Below are 25,868 nucleotides of genomic sequence, written 5' to 3' on the forward strand. Positions count from 1 at the left end.
TACGAAAATACGTTACGACGTCCTAGGCCCCTGGGTGGGGCCCGAGTAGTAACCAATGCCAAATCCGGTGAAACAACTGGCCGCTGTGATACAAATGTATAATAATAATAATCCCAATGGCCAATTAATTAAATGCAAAGAAAATGAACCCTACAAATACTTAGACATTCTGCAGTTGGATAACATCAAGCATGGAGAAGTAAAAACTATTATCAGGCGAGAGTACACCAACAGAGTTAGGAAAATTTTGAAATCTAAATTGAATGGTGGAAATACAATCAAGGCCATAAATACCTGGGCAATACCAGTTATAAGATACACAGCTGGTATAGTTAACTGGACACAAGCTGATTTGGACCTTTTGGACCGAAAAACCAGGAAACTAATGACAATGCACTACAGTTTACATCCACGTGGTGATACTGATAGACTATATCTGCCCCGAAAATCAGGTGGCAGAGGATTATTACAAGTGAAGCAAACAGTTGAAGAAGAAAAACATGCACTGGCTGATTATTTAAAAGAAAGTCAAGAACATCTATTAATCGAAGTAAAGAACAAAAATCTACTGAAGGCCCAACAGACGAAACAAGAATACAGAAAAGATGTGATAAAATCAAGAACGGAGAGTTGGCAGAACAAAGCACTGCATGGCTAATTTCTGGAAAAAATAAAAGATAAAGTGGACAGTGAACAAACTTGGTTATGGTTAACAACAGGTACATTAAAGAAAGAAACAGAGTCACTAATCCTGGCTGCGCAAGAACAAGCTATCCGCACAAATGCCATTAAGGCCAAAATCGAAAAATCCTCTGATGATGCCAAATGCAGACTTTGCAAAGAAGCTGATGAAACTGTTGATCACATACTCAGCTGCTGTAAAAAAATCACGCAGACTGATTATAAATTGCGGCACAATTCAGTAGCACAAATGATCCATTGGAATTTGTGCAAAAATTATAATATTAAAACAGCAACAAACTGGTGGGAACATCAACCTGAAAAAGTCACCGAAAATCAGATGGTCAAGATCTTGTGGGATTTCCGTATACAAACGGACAAAATACTGGCGCATAATACACCAGACATCACACTGGTTGAGAAAAATAAGGTCACAATCATAGACATCGCAATACCAGGTGATAGCAGGGTCGCCGAGAAGGAACATGAAAAAATCGCAAGATACCAGGACTTAAAAATCAAAATTCAACGACTATGACACAAACCAGCAGTGATAATTCCAGTGGTAATTGGCACACTGGGTGCTATTCCAAAAGCACTGGAATTACATTTAAAACAGTTAAAAATTGACAAAATCATCATCAGTCAAATGCAAAAAGCCGCACTGCTTGGATCTGCACGCATATTACGAAAATACGTTACGACGTCCTAGGCCCCTGGGTGGGGCCCGAGTAGTAACCAATGCCAAATCCGGTGAAACAACTGGCCGCTGTGATACAATTGTATAATAATAATAATCCCAATGGCCAATTAATTAAATGCAAAGAAAATGAACCCTACAAATACTTAGACATTCTGCAGTTGGATAACATCAAGCATGGAGAAGTAAAAACTATTATCAGGCGAGAGTACACCAACAGAGTTAGGAAAATTTTGAAATCTAAATTGAATGGTGGAAATACAATCAAGGCCATAAATACCTGGGCAATACCAGTTATAAGATACACAGCTGGTATAGTTAACTGGACACAAGCTGATTTGGACCTTTTGGACCGAAAAACCAGGAAACTAATGACAATGCACTACAGTTTACATCCACGTGGTGATACTGATAGACTATATCTGCCCCGAAAATCAGGTGGCAGAGGATTATTACAAGTGAAGCAAACAGTTGAAGAAGAAAAACATGCACTGGCTGATTATTTAAAAGAAAGTCAAGAACATCTATTAATCGAAGTAAAGAACAAAAATCTACTGAAGGCCCAACAGACGAAACAAGAATACAGAAAAGATGTGATAAAATCAAGAACGGAGAGTTGGCAGAACAAAGCACTGCATGGCTAATTTCTGGAAAAAATAAAAGATAAAGTGGACAGTGAACAAACTTGGTTATGGTTAACAACAGGTACATTAAAGAAAGAAACAGAGTCACTAATCCTGGCTGCGCAAGAACAAGCTATCCGCACAAATGCCATTAAGGCCAAAATCGAAAAATCCTCTGATGATGCCAAATGCAGACTTTGCAAAGAAGCTGATGAAACTGTTGATCACATACTCAGCTGCTGTAAAAAAATCACGCAGACTGATTATAAATTGCGGCACAATTCAGTAGCACAAATGATCCATTGGAATTTGTGCAAAAATTATAATATTAAAACAGCAACAAACTGGTGGGAACATCAACCTGAAAAAGTCACCGAAAATCAGATGGTCAAGATCTTGTGGGATTTCCGTATACAAACGGACAAAATACTGGCGCATAATACACCAGACATCACACTGGTTGAGAAAAATAAGGTCACAATCATAGACATCGCAATACCAGGTGATAGCAGGGTCGCCGAGAAGGAGCATGAAAAAATCGCAAGATACCAGGACTTAAAAATCAAAATTCAACGACTATGACACAAACCAGCAGTGATAATTCCAGTGGTAATTGGCACACTGGGTGCTATTCCAAAAGCACTGGAATTACATTTAAAACAGTTAAAAATTGACAAAATCATCATCAGTCAAATGCAAAAAGCCGCACTGCTTGGATCTGCACGCATATTACGAAAATACGTTACGACGTCCTAGGCCCCTGGGTGGGGCCCGAGTAGTAACCAATGCCAAATCCGGTGAAACAACTGGCCGCTGTGATACAATTGTATAATAATAATAATCCCAATGGCCAATTAATTAAATGCAAAGAAAATGAACCCTACAAATACTTAGACATTCTGCAGTTGGATAACATCAAGCATGGAGAAGTAAAAACTATTATCAGGCGAGAGTACACCAACAGAGTTAGGAAAATTTTGAAATCTAAATTGAATGGTGGAAATACAATCAAGGCCATAAATACCTGGGCAATACCAGTTATAAGATACACAGCTGGTATAGTTAACTGGACACAAGCTGATTTGGACCTTTTGGACCGAAAAACCAGGAAACTAATGACAATGCACTACAGTTTACATCCACGTGGTGATACTGATAGACTATATCTGCCCCGAAAATCAGGTGGCAGAGGATTATTACAAGTGAAGCAAACAGTTGAAGAAGAAAAACATGCACTGGCTGATTATTTAAAAGAAAGTCAAGAACATCTATTAATCGAAGTAAAGAACAAAAATCTACTGAAGGCCCAACAGACGAAACAAGAATACAGAAAAGATGTGATAAAATCAAGAACGGAGAGTTGGCAGAACAAAGCACTGCATGGCTAATTTCTGGAAAAAATAAAAGATAAAGTGGACAGTGAACAAACTTGGTTATGGTTAACAACAGGTACATTAAAGAAAGAAACAGAGTCACTAATCCTGGCTGCGCAAGAACAAGCTATCCGCACAAATGCCATTAAGGCCAAAATCGAAAAATCCTCTGATGATGCCAAATGCAGACTTTGCAAAGAAGCTGATGAAACTGTTGATCACATACTCAGCTGCTGTAAAAAAATCACGCAGACTGATTATAAATTGCGGCACAATTCAGTAGCACAAATGATCCATTGGAATTTGTGCAAAAATTATAATATTAAAACAGCAACAAACTGGTGGGAACATCAACCTGAAAAAGTCACCGAAAATCAGATGGTCAAGATCTTGTGGGATTTCCGTATACAAACGGACAAAATACTGGCGCATAATACACCAGACATCACACTGGTTGAGAAAAATAAGGTCACAATCATAGACATCGCAATACCAGGTGATAGCAGGGTCGCCGAGAAGGAACATGAAAAAATCGCAAGATACCAGGACTTAAAAATCAAAATTCAACGACTATGACACAAACCAGCAGTGATAATTCCAGTGGTAATTGGCACACTGGGTGCTATTCCAAAAGCACTGGAATTACATTTAAAACAGTTAAAAATTGACAAAATCATCATCAGTCAAATGCAAAAAGCCGCACTGCTTGGATCTGCACGCATATTACGAAAATACGTTACGACGTCCTAGGCCCCTGGGTGGGGCCCGAGTAGTAACCAATGCCAAATCCGGTGAAACAACTGGCCGCTGTGATACAATTGTATAATAATAATAATCCCAATGGCCAATTAATTAAATGCAAAGAAAATGAACCCTACAAATACTTAGACATTCTGCAGTTGGATAACATCAAGCATGGAGAAGTAAAAACTATTATCAGGCGAGAGTACACCAACAGAGTTAGGAAAATTTTGAAATCTAAATTGAATGGTGGAAATACAATCAAGGCCATAAATACCTGGGCAATACCAGTTATAAGATACACAGCTGGTATAGTTAACTGGACACAAGCTGATTTGGACCTTTTGGACCGAAAAACCAGGAAACTAATGACAATGCACTACAGTTTACATCCACGTGGTGATACTGATAGACTATATCTGCCCCGAAAATCAGGTGGCAGAGGATTATTACAAGTGAAGCAAACAGTTGAAGAAGAAAAACATGCACTGGCTGATTATTTAAAAGAAAGTCAAGAACATCTATTAATCGAAGTAAAGAACAAAAATCTACTGAAGGCCCAACAGACGAAACAAGAATACAGAAAAGATGTGATAAAATCAAGAACGGAGAGTTGGCAGAACAAAGCACTGCATGGCTAATTTCTGGAAAAAATAAAAGATAAAGTGGACAGTGAACAAACTTGGTTATGGTTAACAACAGGTACATTAAAGAAAGAAACAGAGTCACTAATCCTGGCTGCGCAAGAACAAGCTATCCGCACAAATGCCATTAAGGCCAAAATCGAAAAATCCTCTGATGATGCCAAATGCAGACTTTGCAAAGAAGCTGATGAAACTGTTGATCACATACTCAGCTGCTGTAAAAAAATCACGCAGACTGATTATAAATTGCGGCACAATTCAGTAGCACAAATGATCCATTGGAATTTGTGCAAAAATTATAATATTAAAACAGCAACAAACTGGTGGGAACATCAACCTGAAAAAGTCACCGAAAATCAGATGGTCAAGATCTTGTGGGATTTCCGTATACAAACGGACAAAATACTGGCGCATAATACACCAGACATCACACTGGTTGAGAAAAATAAGGTCACAATCATAGACATCGCAATACCAGGTGATAGCAGGGTCGCCGAGAAGGAGCATGAAAAAATCGCAAGATACCAGGACTTAAAAATCAAAATTCAACGACTATGACACAAACCAGCAGTGATAATTCCAGTGGTAATTGGCACACTGGGTGCTATTCCAAAAGCACTGGAATTACATTTAAAACAGTTAAAAATTGACAAAATCATCATCAGTCAAATGCAAAAAGCCGCACTGCTTGGATCTGCACGCATATTACGAAAATACGTTACGACGTCCTAGGCCCCTGGGTGGGGCCCGAGTAGTAACCAATGCCAAATCCGGTGAAACAACTGGCCGCTGTGATACAATTGTATAATAATAATAATAATAATAATAATAATAATAATAATAATAATAATAATAATAATAATAATAATAATAATGAATTGTGCCTATAAATTGCGGCACAATTCAGTAGCACAAATGATCCATTGGAATTTGTGCAAAAATTATAATATCAAAACAGCAAAAAACTGGTGGGAACATGAGCCTGAAAAAGTCACCGAAAATCAGATGGTCAAGATCTTATGGGATTTCCGTATACAAACCGACAAAATACTGGCACATAATACACCAGACATCACACTGGTTGAGAAAAACAAGGTTACAATCATAGACATCGCAATACCAGGTGATAGCAGGGTCGCCGAGAAGGAACATGAAAAAATCGCAAGATACCAGGACTTAAAAATCGAAATTCAACGACTATGGCACAAACCAGCAGTGGTAATTCCAGTGGTAATTGGCACACTGGGTGCTATTCCAAAAGCACTGGAATTACATTTAAAACAGTTAAAAATTGACAAAATCACCATCAGTCAAATGCAAAAAGCCGCACTGCTTGGATCTGCACGTATATTACGAAAATACGTTATGACGTCCTAGGCCCCTGGGTGGGGCCCGACTAGTAACCAATGCCAAATCCGGCGAAACAACTGGCCGCTGTGATACAATTGTGTAATAATAATAATAATAATAATAATAATAATAATAATAATAATAATAATAATAATAATAATAATAATAATAATAATAATAATAATTTCGATCAGACCAACGGCGTTTTTATCAAAGTCTTAATGTAAATGGTGACACCAAAAGTGAAAAACCAGAAAAACAGGCCACAGTTGAATTCTGGAAAGAATTGTGGGAAAATGCAAAGGACTACAACAAGGAAGCAAAGTGGATACATGACTTTGAGAAAAGCATTGGCAACAAACAAATGCAAGTATTAGAAATAACAACTGAGATGGTCAAAAATCGAGTTAAAAAGGTAAAGAATTGGACATCACCTGGAAAGGACCAATTACATGGTTTCTGACTCAAATATCTGACCAGTTTACATGCAATATTGGCCAGGCAACTGAATGAAATTTTACAAAAGGGCCAAATTGATGAATGGTTGACAACTGGAAAAACATACTTGATTCAGAAAGATCCAACTAAAGGAACAACACCTGAAAACTATAGACCAATAACATGCTTGCCAACAACCTTCAAATTACTCACAGGCATTATTGCAGATAACATGATGGATTATTTGGAAACAAACAACATCTTGCCAGTAGAGCAAAAAGGCAACAAAAGAAGGAGCAGGGGCACAAAAGATCAGCTTCTAATTGATAAAATGATATTAGAAAATTGTAAGAACAGAAAAACGAATTTGAATATGGTCTGGATTGATTACAAAAAGGCATTTGACTCACTGCCACATAGTTGGATCATAAAATGCTTAGAAACAACTGGCATTAGCAAAAATATTACATCCTTTACTGAAAAGGCAATGAAACAATGGAGAACTGAGTTGGCAGTAGGGAATGAGATCTACGGAATGGTTAATATCAAGCGAGGAATTTTCCAGGGTGATTCACTTTCACCTCTTCTCTTCATCATCGCAATGATCCCACTATCAGTAATCTTAAAAAAAATGAAATTAGGCTACCAAACAGCCAAAAAAGCTGAAAAAATTTCGCATTTACTATATATGGATGATTTGAAACTCTATGGAAAGTCAGAAATAGAAATCCAATCATTGACAAATACAGTCCGAGTATTCAGCACCGATATTTCAATGCAGTTTGGCATGGAAAAATGCGCCACTGTATCCATAAAAAGGGGCAAAATCACTGCATCTGAGGGAATTGAAATGCCCAATGGCCAACTAATTAAATGCAAAGAAAATGAAGCCTACAAATACTTAGGCATTCTGCAGTTGGATAACATCAAGCATGGAGAAGTAAAAACTATTGTCAGACGAGAGTACACCAACAGAGTTAGGAAAATTTTGAAATCTAAATTGAATGGTGGAAATACAATCAAGGCCATAAATACCTGGGCAATACCAGTTATAAGATACACAGCTGGCATAGTTAACTGGACACAAGCTGATTTGGACCTTTTGGACCGAAAAACCAGGAAACTAATGACAATGCACTACAGTTTACATCCACGTGGTGATACTGATAGACTATATCTGCCCCGAAAATCAGGTGGCAGAGGATTATTACAAGTGAAGCAAACAGTTGAAGAAGAAAAAACATGGACTGGCTGATTATTTAAAAGAAAGTCAAGAACATCTATTAATCGAAGTAAAGAACAAAAATCTACTGAAGGCCCAACAGACAAAACAAGAATACAGAAAAGATGTGATAAAATCAAGAATGGGGAGTTGGCAGAACAAAGCACTGCATGGTCAATTTCTGGAAAAAATAAAAGATAAAGTGGACAGGGAACAAACTTGGTTATGGTTAAAAACAGGTACATTAAAGAAAGAAACAGAGTCACTAATCCTGGCTGCGCAAGAACGAGCTATCCGCACAAATGCCATTAAGGCCAAAATAGAAAAATCCTCTGATGATGCCAAATGCAGACTTTGCAAAGAAGCTGACGAAACTGTTGATCACATCCTCAGCTGCTGTAAAAAAATCACGCAGACTGATTATAAATTGCGGCACAATTCAGTAGCACAAATGATCCATTGGAATTTGTGCAAAAATTATAATATTAAAACAGCAACAAACTGGTGGGAACATCAGCCTGAAAGAGTCACAGAAAATCAGATGGTCAAGATCTTGTGGGATTTCCGTATACAAACGGACAAAATACTGGCGCATAATACACCAGACATCACACTGGTTGAGAAAAATAGGGTCACAATCATAGACATCGCAATACCAGGTGATAGCAGGGTCGCCGAGAAGGAACATGAAAAAATCGCAAGATACCAGGACTTAAAAATCGAAATTCAACGACTATGGCACAAACCAGCAGTGGTAATTCCAGTGGTAATTGGCACACTGGGTGCTATTCCAAAAGCACTGGAATTACATTTAAAACAGTTAAAAATTGACAAAATCACCATCAGTCAAATGCAAAAAGCCGCACTGCTTGGATCTGCACGCATATTGCGAAAATACGTTACGACGTCCTAGGCCCCTGGGTGGGGCCCGACTAGTAACCAATGCCAAATCCGGCGAAACAACTGGCCGCTGTGATACAATTGTATAATAATCTCTTTTATTCATTAAACATAAAACTCAGTCAATTGAACATTTAAAATGTGTCACAAATACCACTGACTGGTGCTAATGGTTGATATGGGTTGCTGCCTATGTCCTAAGTATCAACCATCTTCTTAAAATATATGATGGTCCAAGCAACACAGTTTTTTTTCAATTCTGTTGTTGTTGTTGTTGTTGTTGTTGTTGTTGTTGTAATCATCCATCACATAATCAGCCAGATAGTCAGACTGGATTTGTTATTTTTATCTATCTTTCAAGTTCTTTTTGAGGACCTGGGATAGGCAGATATGGATGGTGTTACAGACATTATTGCAGGATGGAAGCTGTTTCAAGTAAAGCTGCATTTTGCAATTGACTTGTGGCAGATTTGTTGATGCCAATAGTGTTCATGTGGGGCTCCAGTTGTTTTGAGATTGCACCCAAGGTGTCTATTACTATTGGCATCACCTTTGCTTCCTTTTGCCACAATCACTCTATTTGTAGGTCTACATATTTTGTTAGCTTCTCCAGTTCTTTATCTTCTATTCTGCTGTCTCCAGGTACTGCCACATCACTGGCAAGACTGAATGGCTTTAGGTACCTGATGAATTTGATTGATTCACAAAGCTTACCTAAGATTAAATTAACTAGTTTATATTTTAGTTATTCATTTTTTTGATGCCTTAGAGTCACTTTTTGACCCCTGAAGACTGGCTGGACAACTCCCACAGTTTTCTTGGCAAGATTTCAGAAGTGGTTTGCCAGTTTCATGTAGTTGTTAAGACACAGGCTAGAAATGAGGAGTCTGGGAGTTCTAGTCCTGCCTCAAACACAAAGTGTCTAAGTTTGACATTGCCCAATGAGCAAGCCTCATAGTTCAATACATTGGAGGCTGCCAAGCTAGGACACATTTCTTCAAAGAACATGTGTTCCATTTTGTCTTTTGTGTAGTCTCCAGCAATGATGCAACCTCATGAGGTGTAAGTGACTAGTATTTTATTATGTGTTCAAAATGTGGCCGTTATCTAAAACCAACTCTGAGGGAAAGGAAGAAAAAAACAGTCCCAGGTGTTTCTGCCTCCTCGGTTATTAGATATCAAAGATGGATAGGATGCAACTTCTTTCTTTCCCTCCCACAATGGCTTTCCTAGGAGATGACCTTTATATGGAGTTATCATCATGCCCATATGAGGGGTTTCTGAGAAGAGGCACACAACTCGCCTCCTAAATCTGTGTTTATTAATGGAGTGACATCAAACCTTTTTTTTAATGTTACAGATTGGAAGATCCCTGGCTGGCTTGCATAAGCCCCTGTGGGCGTGTTACCAACTCTGATGAGCAAACAATACACTTGCTATGGAAATATTAACATACTCAGCATCATTACCTAAATAACAGAACTTTACTCTCAATTATTAAATCCTCCATATTTTGAACATTGACTGTTTTTAGTTTTTGGTCTTCAATGGGATTAAAGCCTAAAAGTTTCATTCAAGTATAAAAAGAGATAAATCAATGTCATAATTGTGCCTAATGAAACATTATACAAATGTTTGCTACCACTGGTTAGAATCCAAAAGGGATTTTTAAAGGAATAGATAAGAACTCAGTCTTTTCTTCCACAATGACAATCATTAGCAACTTTTTAAATTATGCAAAAGATGCTTTAAAGTTGTACACTTTATGCAATCAAATAGTTTATATAGCTACCCAATCAGCAAGTGATTTAGGGCAGCATACACAAATGGAAATCCCATATAATAACTGCAAGAGAAGACGCAGCCAGAGCTAGGGGACGGAGCTAAACATCAGCCTAGAGTCATTACGTTCCCACAAACCATCTAAGTACAACCCCTCTTGAATTCTGCTGACCCTTATTTGGTGTCAATTTAGGGTTGAGCTTTTAGTTGACTAGATCCTTGCGTATAGGCTTGAAGATTAAATCTTCTGAACTGCAACTTAATGTATGCTCCAGATACTTTGCATCTGACGATAGCCAAACGTAGATTCAAACTAATAAAGCATATCATGGCCAACGTCATCCAATCAAGGAAAATGCAGATGGTTACAAAATCTCTAGACTTAATGCCGAGGGAAAATTTGGGTTTTAAAAGCCCCTGAAAGGGAGCAGAATCAGGGCCATCCAAACTGTCCCATAAGGCAGGCATGGCAACAGAGAAGCACTTCTCTTGGATCCCACTAGATGAAATTGTTTAGGTGATGGGTTCTAGGGAGAGAGAGAGAGCATTATAGGCAGAATAAAAATATTGTAAAGAAATAATTTTCAGGAAATTTTCACTTTTCTGATATGCTTGCAAAGTGTTTTAAATATTTAAATAATGCCTTAATTTTGTGTTATTAAATAATACAGGAAATTGCACAATTATTCTTCTAAAAATGTTTTTACAGAGTTAGGAGGTGAAACTAACAAACCTATAGACATATTTTAGCATTCATTTAAGTTAGTATAAAAAAACAGTACAATAAGAAATGGGGCCTTTTCACCCACGTAAAGTAAACCAGAGCACAGAAATATATTTATACCTGTTCTCTCCCCTGCACACACATTTTGAAAGTACAATTTTTCCTTTGGTGCTTGTTCAAGTCCTCAGAATGTGGAACTCTGGCAGTGTAAACCTCTGACTTTTCAAGTGTCTTCTTGATGAAGGCCACGTAGGCAACTGGGATGAGCTAGAAAACCTATAAAAGGCAGCATGAAAGAATAAAATTGTACAACATCTAACATACCCCGAAGTGCTGAGGGAACAAAATTAAAGTTCCCAATCCTGAATCTTTATGAAAATGCCAGTCCTGGTGTGGCTGCTTAACTTTCCCCCAGCATCCTCTTTGATTAGCTAGATCAGAATCAGGCAGTTTCTGCACCACCACCACCACCACCACCCCAATTCCAAGAACCATTTTTCCAATCCAAATCCCTTCCCAAGGTGGCAAGCCAAAATTGGTGGACTTTTTAAAGATTTGTGGGAGGGGGGGGGCAGAAAGCCAAGAGATATGCCACCCATTTCACTGCTCAATAAAATTTTCATAACCAACACTACAATCAACATAAAACAAGTTTACTTTTCCCAGATTGGAAGAAGGTTTGTATGTCATCCTTTAAGTCCCCTCAAAGAAGTCTGACCTGTTATCTACAACCAGTCCGATGGTGCCATGATTCCTGAGGTTCCAGGCAGAATATAAAGGCAAAGCATAGCATCCTAGGGAGAAACATTCTTACCCATTCTTAAAGCAGGATTTGGGAAGTGGGTGTGGTTCTCAAGCCTCAACAAGCCACACAAAAGGGCTGCTTGGCCAGTGGCCACATGTTCTCAGCAATCTAAGCATTTCATATAGTTGAAGGAAGAGAAACTTGATTCTTTGAAATGGAAATGCCAAGGTTTGGCTGTGGAGCCTTTTGCTGATATGCCACTCTCACCCTAGACCAGTAGACTAAGGCTCCATAGCACTGCTTGAATGTCCAAGAGCATCTCCATAAATTCAGGCAGGGAGACTGTTGGGTAGGAAAATGTTTTTCCAAAGACAGGAGAGGGAACTCTTTCTTCTACCTAGACCTCCTGAATGAATGGTGGGATAATAATATAATCAATAAATCTATACTCCCCCCACACATCGTATTAAACAAAAACATTTGGCTGAGAAAACTTTGTTCAGCAGGAAAGCAGACACGTTAACAGTGCAAAGTATAGAATGTAGAATAATAGAGTTGGAAGGGTCCTTGGAGGTCTTCTAGTCCAGCCCCATGATCGAGCAGGAGACCCTATATCATTTCAGACAAGTAGCTGTCCAGTCTCTTCTTAAAAGCAATTTCTTAAAAGCAATCTGCTTGAGGCAGTGCTGACAAGGAGACAGTTTAAGGTGAAACTGGTGCCTAATTGATGTAATCTATTCTTTTTTTCCACTTTTGAAATCTGCTTTAGTTATGAAATGTCTTGGGCCAGGACTGAACAGAACCAAGAAATGTTCAACAAAGAGCAGTAAGTGTACTATAGATATGGGAGGAGATTCAGGCAGAATCAAATTCTAATGCAAGTCTGTGCTGGGATGATTCTACAAAAATTATCATGCCAGTTCTTGCTGCAGTTACTGTTGGTTTGATACGTTTCTGAAAACAATTCAATTCAAAGGATTCATCAAATACACCCACCCACCCCAAAAAAGCCCCCAATTTTGTGAAGGGCCTCATGATGAGTGTGAGGATTAGCTGCCAAGACCTTGTTCCTAGCCCAGCATCTGAAATCACGCGGTTGAAAGCAGGAGACATGACCTTCACTGCTATCTAAAATTCTTTTTTTCAGGGAATATGCTATCATATTATTAATATTAATTAAGAGTGAAATTAAGCACTCTTGGGCTTAATTTCAATATCAAATATATATTTTTTCTAATTGGCACCTTCTAAGGGGAGGATTTAGATTGTCAGATTATTTTATTGCTCAACTATGGCATATTATATATTGTGATAGTTGTTGTTTATTATTAATATGCCATCCACAATTGGAATCCTGCGATAGTGTTGCCAAAAAACCCCCAAGGGCCACAGCTGAGACAATTTCCCCTTCACACCTCTGGGTCCTACTATCCAGATTGTAGCACTCCCATTTTACCCCTTCACGTGGCTTACCCCTCCATATATGCATCAGTGCACATTGATGAGCTTCCAGAGATGAATAAACATATGATTGTGTATATATGTATTATTATATTCGTGTATAAAAACAGATCAGAATGGAAGGGGCAGCATCAACAAGAAAAGTGAAGAACACCTCTGTGATTTGCTGATACGACATGGCTTCAGGTAAGCTTCTGGATAGCAATAGGGAAGTTACTACTTTTTAATGGATGGGAGAGCTAGAATCTTTAATAGCTATAAGACATCCATTCAGTGGGTCCAGCCTTTATATTGAAAAAAAGCTTGTTCTCTAATTTTCCATGCAATATATATCCATTAAGCAAAATATAGGAAGCTGTCTTGGTTATTATTAAATTTGGGAGCTAGAAGGGTGTGTTTGTTTTTATTTTCTTTAGTGAAATTTTAAAATTCTATACCAGTGAGGATCAAACTGAAGCAATTCTCCCCAGGGAGAAATAAAAAACAAAGAGAGAATGCCACTAATTGTGGTTTACTCGGCACAAACAGGTATCTGAAAAAATGCTCAACTAACAAATGGAGAAAACAAGAACTGCATATATGTGTGAAACTGTTGCAATGGCAACTTGTAAAGCCTCCTATTTATCAACCCCTCCCCCAGAAGCATTATGATGGTCAGTGTGAAGAGAAAGAGGGAGTGGGTGTTCAAATCATGCATCCTGTGTGGTTGTGTATATCAGTGCTTCTGTTTTACATGGGTTCCTATTTGCTTCTGCCACCCAGAAACCCAACTGGTGCAATGCTCAACTGAAGCATCAGCAGAGATGGAACCTTTGTGCGTGTGTGTCTTTTGGATGTTTTAAGTTTCCAGTCATGAAAGGAACTTGCAGTTAGTGCTTCATTGTGCATTAGAGTGGTGGATTTACCAATATGTCCTCTTTATTTAAGAAGCCAACCTCCTTCATCTTCCTCTGCAGGGACCAGTAGACCTTCCTCTTTGCTTACCATTGGCTTGCTTATCTTGGCTCTGCAATGGACAGACGGAGGAGCCTTCCCCACAATGCCACTCTCCAGTCTGTTTACCAATGCTGTGCTAAGAGCACAGCATCTCCATCAGCTCGCAACAAATACCTACAAGGAATTTGTGAGTAGAGGTCCATCTTTTAGGTCAGCTAAACTTTTAGGTTGCATCATCATTCCTGGTAATAGCAAACTAGAGTGTTCAGCAATTGGGGAGCAGAATAAGTTCATCTAAAAGTAACATGGGGAATTCTCTAGGTTCACATGATATATTAAAGCATAAAAAAGGGGTATACAAGTAGCACTTTAATTTTTAAAATGATATGGAAAGAGTTTTTCCCCTCACATGTTTTTATGTTCTCAGATCTTCCATTACCACATCAACGTAGAGTTGCCACAAACCAGAACAATTTTTAGATAAGGTTCTCTTTTGAAATATTTACTATCTTCCAAGTAATATTAGCATTTCATTGCTTCTGATTTAATGTCTTTGCTCAGTTAATAATTTTTTAGACAATGTTATTCAAGACTCTGTACACTCTCACCTTTTCTACTTCTTTGCAAATGGTGGCGTTTTATGGGACTTATAAAGGAGCGTTCCTATATCCCAGAAGAGCAGCGATACTCCATGAAGAATTCTCAGACTGTACGTTGTTACTCTGACACTATCCCTTCACCCACGAGGAAAGAGGAAACTCAACAAAAAACAGTAAGACAACTCCTTTCATGTTTTATTCCATTGAAGAATTATTTTGGTGCCCCAAATATATATATATAATCTTGTGTTGCCTATCTGAAAACTTCCCACTTTCACAAAATTTCCAAGAAGTGTTAACAAAGAGCAATAGGTGTATTCTAAGCATCAGAACAGAATCAGACAGCTAGACAGACACCCTGGTAAAAGTGAAGGGGGACTAAATGCCGTAGTCAATCATCTGAAGGCTGCCAGGTTCTCATTTCTATATTACGGGATCTGATTCCTTAGAGGACACAACACTGGAAACTCTATGCTTTATCACATTTGCAAATTCCAAATATATTTGGCCAAGATTCAGGCAAAGATCTAGAAGTAGACTATGACTCTTTTGCATTTACACAAACATGCCCTGGCAATATCTGTTTTCCTCTGATGTTTCCCTACGGTGTTATCTTTATCTTGACCACATACTTAAGCTGTTGACCACCATTAAACAGTGAATCAGAATGAAGATAAATACTAGAGACAACACATTTTCTGCAAACAAATTGTACTTTTCTGTCAATGCAGGGATCTTCTGTATAGCATTTGAACTCAACACTGAGAAAGACCAACCTACTTCACTAAGCCGAAGTCATGCTTTACAAATCACAAGCCTGGATTCATAGAGCACATAGTTAAAGGAAAACATAGATTATAATTTTGTATAATGAACTCAGGCATATTATGCCAATCCATCCCAGGGCATGTTACTCTCCAAATAGTACTTCCTTGTTGCTTCTTTCATTTAATCAATGTCATACGTAAGCTAGGCAAGAATTCTTAATTTGGCTTAATTAAATGTCTAAAAACCCATCCACTGTGGCTTATAAACAATTATTTCCCATATAGAGAAACTTCCTCATTAAGAAAAAAAAATCAGATCATATTATGGATTAGTTTTACATGTCCTGTTTTCATTGGAGGAAAGAGATATATTCTATCTATAAACATCTAAAAGCCATCTAGGAAGCATTTTTATCTGTCCATACATGTCCTCTGCAATAATGAAAAGTGTGTAACTGCTATTTAGCAAGAAACTGGGTTTAAAGCGGGCTCAAGGAACTGATCAGAAAATAGAGAGTTTGCCCTGGCTGGAATTTTTCTTGCCTGTTGAATTTCTATTGCCGTTTATCTTAAGACAGACAATTGAATGCTATTGTCCTTGTTCTCCTTCTTTGGCTCTAGGAAGTCAAGAGAGTAAATACAAGTCTTTAAATTGCTTTTTTTAAATGTATCTATTTTTCTAGGACACGGAACTGCTGAGGTTTTCACAGATTCTCATCCAGTCCTGGCTAAATCCTATACGGTTTCTAAGTAGGATGTTTACAAACAGTCTTGTATTTGGGACCTCAGACAGAGTCTACGAAAAACTCCAAGACTTGGAACAAGGTATCCAAGCTCTTTTGAGGGTAAGCAATCCCTTCCAAGGAGCACTTTTTAAATGCTGCCACAGATTGTTCTGTACCACCTGGCTAATGTTATGAATATGAACCTAGAGAAGGCAGAACTCTCTATTCCTAAAACTCAGAACAATCACAGGCATCAAAATTATTAATTTATCAAACTTCCAATGAGAAAACCTTGCTATTATGATTTATTAACACTACAAAATATAGAAATGTAGAAAAATATATGTAGTCCTTGACTTATGACCAGTTGCCCAGTGACCATGTGGGGGTACAATTATTCCTCAAAAGGTTTCTTGATTGAAAGTTCCAATGGTTGCTCCCTCCTTGGTCACATGATCACATTTTGGGCACTTGGCAATCAGTTCTCATTTACAGCCTGCCACCCCCTGCTATTAGCTCACTCAATTTATGACGTTTCTTGCAGAGAATTGGTATTTGCTTCCAGTTTTCAGAAAAAAGAACCCTCCCCACACTGCTTTGGGTGTGTGTGCATGTGCTTGGGCAATGGGTTTGCTTTTTGTATTTGCTTAACTGCCACAAAAAGAAGTAAAATCAGGTTGGTCACCTACTTAATAACCAGCATGACTTGCAATCATAATTCCGGGCTTAATTGCAGTCATAAGTTGAAGACTACCTGTATCAAATGATAACATGAATGAGGCTATTGATGAAGGATAAAGAAAATTACATGATGTTGAGATTGTAACTAGAAAGTATATGGATTTAAGGTATTCTTTAATATCAAAAGAAAAATAAACCCCAAAATGAATCATGGGATCTGCAGAATGAGATTAGCCCTTCATAGTTATTGTAGCGTTTTTCAACTCAGTGTCTTCCAGACACATTTAACTCTCCCATTATTTTGCAACCGGCACAGCCCTTGGCCTCCTGCTCCAGAACTCAAAAGTTGGTAAGCAACATGGAGCTCAGAATATAGTCCCAAGGTTGGGAAAAGTGGGAATCCTGTCGCCCAGCTATAGTTGTCCATCCATGGACTCTGGTGGAATGCAATTCGGAGGGTCGATATGATGCAGCTACAGGCTCACTATTCTTTTTATGTTCATTAAACAGAAAGTCCACAAAATCAACCATAAAAACACAGTATGTCCCAATCTTCAAGTACTGAAAATATTATAAATGATATTGGATAAAATATATATTTCATTGTAATTATATATAAGTCATTACATAAAATATATTAGAAATTATACGCTATTATAAATTAATTTCCTAGCTTAAGTACTTAACTCGGTAAATCTGAGTTGAAGTGTGTGTGTGTGTGTGTGTGTGTGTGTGTGTGTGTGTGTGTGAGAGAGAGAGAGAGAGAGAGAGAAAGAGAGAGAGAGAGAGAGAGAGAGAGAGAGAGAGAGAGAGAGAGAGAGAGAGAGAGAGAGAGAGAGAGATTTTTTGAAGCAGAATAAGATTCTTAATACTTTCGTACTACTCTTTCCACTTACAACATGTACTTCCAGGAGGTGGAGGATGGTACTCCCTGGAATCTTCAGCTGCTTAGGCCCACCTATGAAAAGTTTGAGTTCAATCTCCGGAGTGAAGTCGCTTTGCTGAAAAACTACAATCTCTTGTCCTGCTTCAAGAAAGACCTGCACAAAGTGGAGACTTTCCTGCGAGTGATGAAATGCCGTCGTTTCAGAGAGATCAGCTGTGTCTCCTAAAGGCCGAAAAGACCCGCCTCTCCATTCCACTTTTCCTACGCAGTTTCCTAGAACCTGGGAAAGAGAATGGGCTACTCCTGTGGCAACTGCCTACATGCCTGGGTCAAGTAAAGATCAACCTATTGCATTTCAAGCCCTGTTGTTTGTGAAGTCCCTCAGTGCTCCTTGACATCTGTGCAAAAATAAATGCTATTTTGCTGCTGAAGAATTAGTGCTATAAGCTGACTGGCTCAATTAGATCTGTCTCTTAAATGCTAAAGAATACAACCTTAAAGGCTTTGCCCTCATTTTACACAGGATCACAAACTTGCTTTCAGAACAGCGATTCTGCCAAAATAAAGTATGTCTAAACCTGTTTATAAAAGTAATTTCCCCTCACTCAATTCCTATATAATTAAAGCAAACAAATTTTTAAAAAGTCCTACACAAAGAAGCCTCTAAAAGATGCCCTCAAATAATCTTATTAACTTGTAGTTTTATTTTTTTCATAATACCAATAGCTCTTAGACTTATATTGCCCCCAACAATCTGGGTTTTCATTTTACTATCCTTGGAAGGATGGAAGACTGAGTCAACCTTGAGTCGGTCAGGGTTGAACTCTTGGCAGTAGGCAGTCAGCCTGCAATACTGTATTCTAACCACTGCACTCTATCTTCTCCATAATACCTTCTCCATTATATGAAAACAAGGGTATTTTAAATCACCTTTTTTCCCATTGAAAAATTGTACAAACACATACTAATAATTTTGCCTTTCAATAAGTAGTCTTACTGCATTCTAGAATGCAACTTTCATTTTAAGATTATTCGGGAATCATTTCCCAAAGGCTATCAGAATGTTGGCTCTATCTTGGCTGTGTAGCTGGCTTTTTTCAGCCTTGTAACTATTATAAGAGTGGGGAAAGTGCTGTCACAATCCCAGTTCATCCTTCCACTTCAGCTGATTTCCATTTAAGGACAAAAAATATTATTTTAATGGGACTCAATGGAATCTAATATATTTTTCCAGCTTCATTATGCCCCCCCTCCAAATCATAGTGTGTTTACTATCAGCACTTTATGGCTTATTCTATAAAGTTTTTTGTTCATTTAAAGACCATTCTGGTCAAATCAATCTTCCAAATGCAGAACTAATGCAAAGGGACATGAAACAGACTTGTGAACATATGTAAGATACAGGTAGTCCTTGACTTATGATCACGACTGAGACTGAAATTTCTGGGAGGGATTTGTTAAGTGAGCTGTATTCCTCTTTGCAACTTTCTTGCCTCAGTTGCTAAGTGAATCACTGCAGGTTATAAGTTTGTAGCCCAGTTGTTGAGTGAATCTAGCTTTCCCATTGACTTTGTTTGTCAGAAGCTCGCAAGAGGGGATCATATGACCTTGGGACACCAGCAACAGTCATAAATATGAACCAGTTGCCAAGCATCTAAATTTTTATCACGTGATCATGGGGATACCGCAAAGGTTGTAATTGTGAAAAATGGTAATAGGTCATGTTTTTCAATGCCTTTGTAACTTTGAATGGTTGCTAAATGAACTGTTGTAAGTCAACGACTACCTGCATTTGCCTGCAAATAGTGTCAGAGAAAGTTGACCAAATGGGGGAAGGAGAAATTGTGAGTGGCACATCAAGTCATAGAGTTCTCCCCCGCCCCCCAGCAGCAGCAAAGGGAAGGGAATTCAGGCTGAGGATGATCCCCAGCTGACCCTCTACGAGACTGATAGTGTGATGTCTCCTTTGGATGACTCCTCCAATGCTTCCTTAGAGGTCAGCTCGAGGGAGAATGAGATGATTCCTGGCACATCAAAATTACTGACCCTGAAGTGCCAGCAGAACAGTCTTCAGTAGGGGACAGCTTGCAAGCCAGTGAAGAGGAGGGGGAGGAGCTGTCAGCCATAATAGATCTCAGAACATGCAGGGCAGAAAAATGAAGGTCTGCCAGATTGTTGGGGAAAAGGCCCCGCCTCTCTTGATGGTTTGTACTGGAAACTAGTTAGCATGGTGGGCAGAGGGACTAGTTGCTGGAAGCAATGTGTGTGAGTCATGGCTGTGTGTTCATTTGTGTTTCCTGAGACTCTGAATTACTATCACCCATGAGCTAATGTGAATGTACTTTAAGTTTTGCCTGGGGGTTGAGAAGCTCGCTATTTGTGCTATGAATTAATTAGTCATTGCCCAAGAAATTAATCTGGGCTTCTCATAGCTGGCTTCGGGTTGGGACAGTTCTAAAGTCAGGTGAAGAGAACTGCTGGGGGAAGACAAATAAAACCCTCCATAGACCACATGGGTGTGTGAGTGTGATTGAGTGGGGCAGCACAGCAAAGTGGAAGATCATCTGATGGTAAGTGAAACCATCACCCCCTGTCAACCCAAGTGGAGATTGGAGTACCCCATTCAGAGGCAAAGGGGGTCATGAACTCAGGATGCACCTGATACTCAGTCAGCCTGCAGAAAATGCACAAGTTGGGAGTGAGAAAGCTACGCCAATCTATGAAATTCAAACAAATTGATGACTCCATCATAGGGGGCTTTCCTGCCTCCTACCTAACACAACTGGTGCATCTTTAGTTACCCATCAAGAGACTATTTACTTCGCGGTCGCCCCAAAGATGGTACAGGCTATGATATTGGGTTAGTCTGGCTTACCAAATGGAAACCCATTGTGTGTCAGGGAAAGGGGAAAAGATGTAGCAATGATGAGGAGGTGTGAAACGCTCCTAAAAAGGAAACAGGGTGAGCACAACCAGCAGAGTGAAGAGAGGGGAGGACTTGCACGAAAATGGCATCCGAACTGGTGCCAAAAGCACAAACCATCCCCAAATACCAGGATTTAGCAGAGGTGTTCAGTTAAAAGGAATATGATGCCCTACCCTACCCCTTCCATCGTCCCATGGACTCTGCATTTGAGATCCTACAAGGAATGAAACTCCTGAAGCCCAAGATGTACTCAATGGCCCCAAAGAAAATAGGGGTGTTGAGAGACTACATGGATAAAAACCTGGCCAGGGTTTTCATCCAGCCCACAAAATCTCAAGTAGAAGCCCCCATCCTGTTCAAGGAGATAAAAAATTGAGCAATGATATTATGCAGAGATTTTAGGGGGATAAATGATGTGTGTGTACAAAACAGATACCTACTCTCCCTCATGAAAGATATGCTGGGATATTTAGCCAAAGAGAAAGTGTTCACCAAACTGGACCTCAGGGAGCATAGTACTGAGTAAGAATCAAAGAAAGCAATAAACAGAAGTCCACCTTCAATTGCCATTAGGATGCTACCAATTTAGGGATTACAGGGAGCCCAAGTTATGGTCATGCAGCTGATAAATGAACATGAGCACCTATACCCATGATGGTAAACCTATGGCACACGAGCCTCTCTGTTGGCATACAAGCCATCATCCCAGTTCAGCTCCACCACACATGCATGCATGCCTCCTGCCAGCCAGCTGATTTTTGGGTCTCTGCCATACATGCGGGGAGGCAAGGGGTCACATGTGCATGCTTGGGGGTCACATGTGCATGTACAGGAGTGGGGGTCATGTGGGGTAACATAACCACAGGGGATCATGCATGCACAGGGAAGGAAAAGCAGGGGGTCATGTGCACATGCACAGAGGCAAGGGAGCACATGGGAGTCATGTGCACATGTATGGGGGTGGGGAGTACATGGGGGTCATGCACTTTCAGTACATGACGATAAAAAGGTTAGCTATCATTGACCTATACAAAGGGGTCCTAATGTATTTGCATGACATTCTTATCTATTGGAGATGATGGAGGAGCATGTGAACCTAGTACATAAAGTACTGGAAAACCTCCTAAGAGCTAGGTTGTATGCCAAACTGTCAAAATATGAATTCAATAAGACCAGCCTAGTCAACCTAGGATATAGAGTGTTTTGTGAGAGATTGGAGATGGATGATGAAAGCCATTTTAGTGTGATAAACTCCATGGACCTGCAAATAATTACAAAGTTTCCTGGGCTTCACAAATTTCTATAGGCAATTTATCCCCTCTTTTGCGAAGATCCCGTTACTGATCACAAACCTAATAAAGATGGGGAAAGGTGGGGAAGAAGCCAAGTGGCCTTTGAGAAACTTAAGCGATGCGAATCTTTTAGAATGGCAGAAGGGTATCAACAAATTTGTGTGGGCAGGAAAGAAGCCGAGGGTAAAGATGAAAATAATGCAAGATGCACGTGAAAGAGGAGGATTGAAATTACCTAACTTAAAATTATACTACGACACAGTGGCATTATCTGCAATTAGTGACTGGATTCATCTAACTAATGACAGAATTTTGAATATCGAGGGATATGACTTGTTATATGGTTGGCATGCTTACCTGTTATTTAACAAAAAAATGGATAAGAAATTTAAAAATCATCTTAAGAAATGCTTTATTGCGGGTTTGGAAAAAATATCAACATAAATTAAATGATAAAGTGCCCATGTGGGCAATTCCTAGACATGCAATTGAAAATATGAATGTAGAACAAAAACACGATAGAACCACCTATAGACAACTTCTTATCTCAGAAAGAGGGGTGATGCAACTAAAATCTTTAGAGGTACTTAAAGAAGAGAAGGTAGTTCAAACGTGGTTTCAGTATGGTCAACTACAGGCTAGGTGGAAAACAGATCAAAAAATTGGCTTTGTAAAAGTTGAGGATAATTTGTTTAAACAAATAAGAGATCAAAGCTCAATGCATATAAAGAGGATATATAATGTACTAATACAGATGGATTCTGAAACGGAACTGATTAAGGATTGTATGATAAAATGGGCTCAGAATATCGAGGAACCAATAATGCTTGAAACATGGGAAAGAATCTGGGTAAGAAATGTGAAATTTACACAAGCACAAAACTTGAGAGAAAATTTTTATAAGATGTTTTATAGATGGCACCTAGATCCTAAAAAGCTTGCCTCTATGTATCCAAATGTTCAACCTAAATGTTGGAGATGTGGTTCTTGTGATGCTACATATTTTCATATATGGTGGACATGTCGTAATGTCAAGGCATTTTGGATAAAAATATGGTGGATCCTGCAAAACATCTTCAAAAGAAGGATAAAATTTACCCCCCCAGTTGTTTTTACTGGGTATATGTATTGACTTTACAGCAGCAGAGACTAATTTGGTTCTGTATTTAATAACGGCAGCAAGACTCTTGGTGGCGCAGTATTGGAAGAAGAAAGATTTACCTACAATTCAAGAATGGACTTTGAAAGTTATGAACTTAGCCGAAATGGCCAAAATCTCAGCATATCTCAAAGAACATTCAAACGAGAGATATAAACGAGACTGGAAAAAATGGATTGATTACATAAAAAGTAAATATGGGACTAAGAAACTCCAGATAGCTTATGCTTAGTATCAGTAACAATTTAAATTGTTTAAAATTTGGGTAACAGTAAGAAGCTGAGTTCAATGTAGAGATATTTTAGACTGTGATTGTCCAAAAGTTATACCACGTATGGTCTTTGGGAAGTCGGGGGGAGGGAAGGGAGGTGGGGATTTAGGGGGAGGGGGGAGGGGGGAAATACAATATGTGTTAAATTCCATGATTGTATTTGTATACTGTGGCTTTTCAATGTTAGTGCGAAAATAGAACAAACCGAATATACTGGAAGGTAATAGATACCAAAGGAAAGAGTCGAGTGAAAGAAGAAGGAGGGTGGAGAGGGTGAGAGAGAGGAGGAGGAGAAGGGAGGGAGGGAATGGATTAGAGGGAGTGATAGGGTTAGGGTTAGAAAGAAGGGGAGGGGAAGTAGGCGTAGAGGGGTGTGTGAGAAGGAAGAATGAAAGTTGGAGGGGGTTGAAAGAGGGTGTATGGCGGGCCAAGGTGGTATACTGGGTTTGTATTGTAGAGGGCATTTTCTATATAAGTGAGGGCCGTGTTTATTATTCAATGTTATATGCCCTGATTAAGCACAGTGAATATGTGATTGTATAGAATGAAAACATAATAAAATATATATATATAGGGAGAGAAACTTAAGCGATTGTTTGCAGCTAAGCCAGTCCTAAAGCACTCCAACCCTGAGGAAACATTTGTGACCCAAGAGATGTCAGCGATGAGGCAGTGGGGGCAGTTCTCCAAAAGAGGTGAAACTGCAACCATGCACCTGCACATGCTGAAAACTGAATGAGACAGAGAGACATTGGGAGGTGTGGGAGAAAGACACCTTCATGGTGCGGTGAGTGCTGCTGATGTGGAGACAGTTCTTAGAGGACAGTAAAATACCCTTTGACATATGGACTGATCACAAAAATCTAGAGGCATTAAGAATCCCCGCAAACTTTCCTTGAAGTAGGTGTGATGGGCCCAGTACTTCAATTGGTTTGAATTCACATTGAAGTACATCCAGTAGTGGGCTTCAAATAATTTAATAACCAGTTCTCTGTACTAATGACCAGCTGGGTAGGTGTGGCTGGGTGACCATGTGACTGAGTGGGCATGGCCAACTTGATGTCACTCATGTTGAGGGGTGCTTAGCCTCGCCTGGCTCCAAGGATATGCCTAGCTCTGAAGCAAATTACAGAAGTGAGAAACCAGATAGAAAAGAATACAATTCTTTTACAGAATGAATTCCTAACACATGATTCTTAACCATAGCAAAGTAGTATAAGCAACCTCTTTAACAGAAGAAGAGCAAAGGTTAGATTGATTCGTTTCAATATGTCCTTTCAGTGGGAAAAGATTTCTTCCACAATCGGTTCTCTGAATTGCTCAGAAAATTAACATACAGTTAGGGAGAACCAGTGCAAACTAGCAGGAGCCCACCACTGAGCACATCAAACATATTCAGCAATGCCTGAGCTACCAAGAAATCTTTTTCATAAAGTTTTTTATTTTTCATTTTCATAACATATAATCACATGTATACTATTACATAGCCAATATTGTATTGTATTACTAAATGTTTACATCAATTCATCTTATCAATAACTCCCCCAAAGGAAAAAAACAACAGTTATTGGCTCTTCTGGTCTCCATCTATATTTGTGCATTCACTTTCTTCTTCCTCTCTCATCCTCCTCCTTACCTCCTTTCTTCTCTCTGTCCTCTTTCCCTTCTCTACTTCCCCTTCTTCTGTCTTACTCCTCTCTCCACGTTCCACTCCTCATTTCTCTCCTCCTCTTCCCCCCTCCTACACTCTCTCCTATCTCTCTCTCCTTCCCTTACCTCTCTCCTTTTCTTCCCACTTTTCATCCCATTTGCATGGTGTATTTCAGCTTCTGAACAAGCTCTATTTTATGTTGATGGTTTATGCTGGTAGATAGGTCCTTTTCAATATACATATTTAATTTTAAACATATATTCTCCTCCTTTTTTAAAAAGAAAAATAGAATATATATAGTCATTGTACTTTTAACACACACACACACACACACACACACACACACACACACCCCGCTTAATTTTGGTTGTGATGTAGACCTGGTTACAATTCCCAGCTATTCTCTTCATTATCTTTATATAATTATACATCCTCATGCGCCCCCAATTTGTGATTCTGCCTTTAAGTCTCAATAGTTTCCCATTATAAGTGTATTTCATGTTCCCTCTCCAATTTTTCCATGTCTTGGATTAGAATTACCTTTAGTTGTCTATGAATGGCAAACCTTCATCGCTTTATTCCATCATCTTA

At 39.0% G+C, this 25,868-nt stretch overlaps 1 protein-coding gene across 1 annotated transcript; it reads left to right on the plus strand.

The window, feature by feature from the left end:
• The first annotated feature begins 14,333 nt into the window (after window positions 1-14,333).
• On the plus strand, window positions 14,334-18,204 carry LOC148045975 (somatotropin-like). Its single transcript, XM_087714429.1, has 4 exons — window positions 14,334-14,507; window positions 14,976-15,092; window positions 16,370-16,531; window positions 18,004-18,204. Exons 1-4 carry the CDS (start codon window positions 14,424-14,426, stop codon window positions 18,202-18,204), a joined length of 564 nt encoding a protein of 187 aa, XP_087570555.1. The 5' UTR covers window positions 14,334-14,423.
• Window positions 18,205-25,868: the final 7,664 nt, after the last annotated feature.

Source organism: Thamnophis sirtalis, unplaced genomic scaffold (assembly GCF_051295495.1).
Source record: "Thamnophis sirtalis isolate CommonGarterSnake01/CBP01778 unplaced genomic scaffold, rThaSir2_p1.2 scaffold_4, whole genome shotgun sequence".
NCBI classification, from domain to species: Eukaryota; Metazoa; Chordata; class Lepidosauria; order Squamata; family Natricidae; genus Thamnophis; species Thamnophis sirtalis.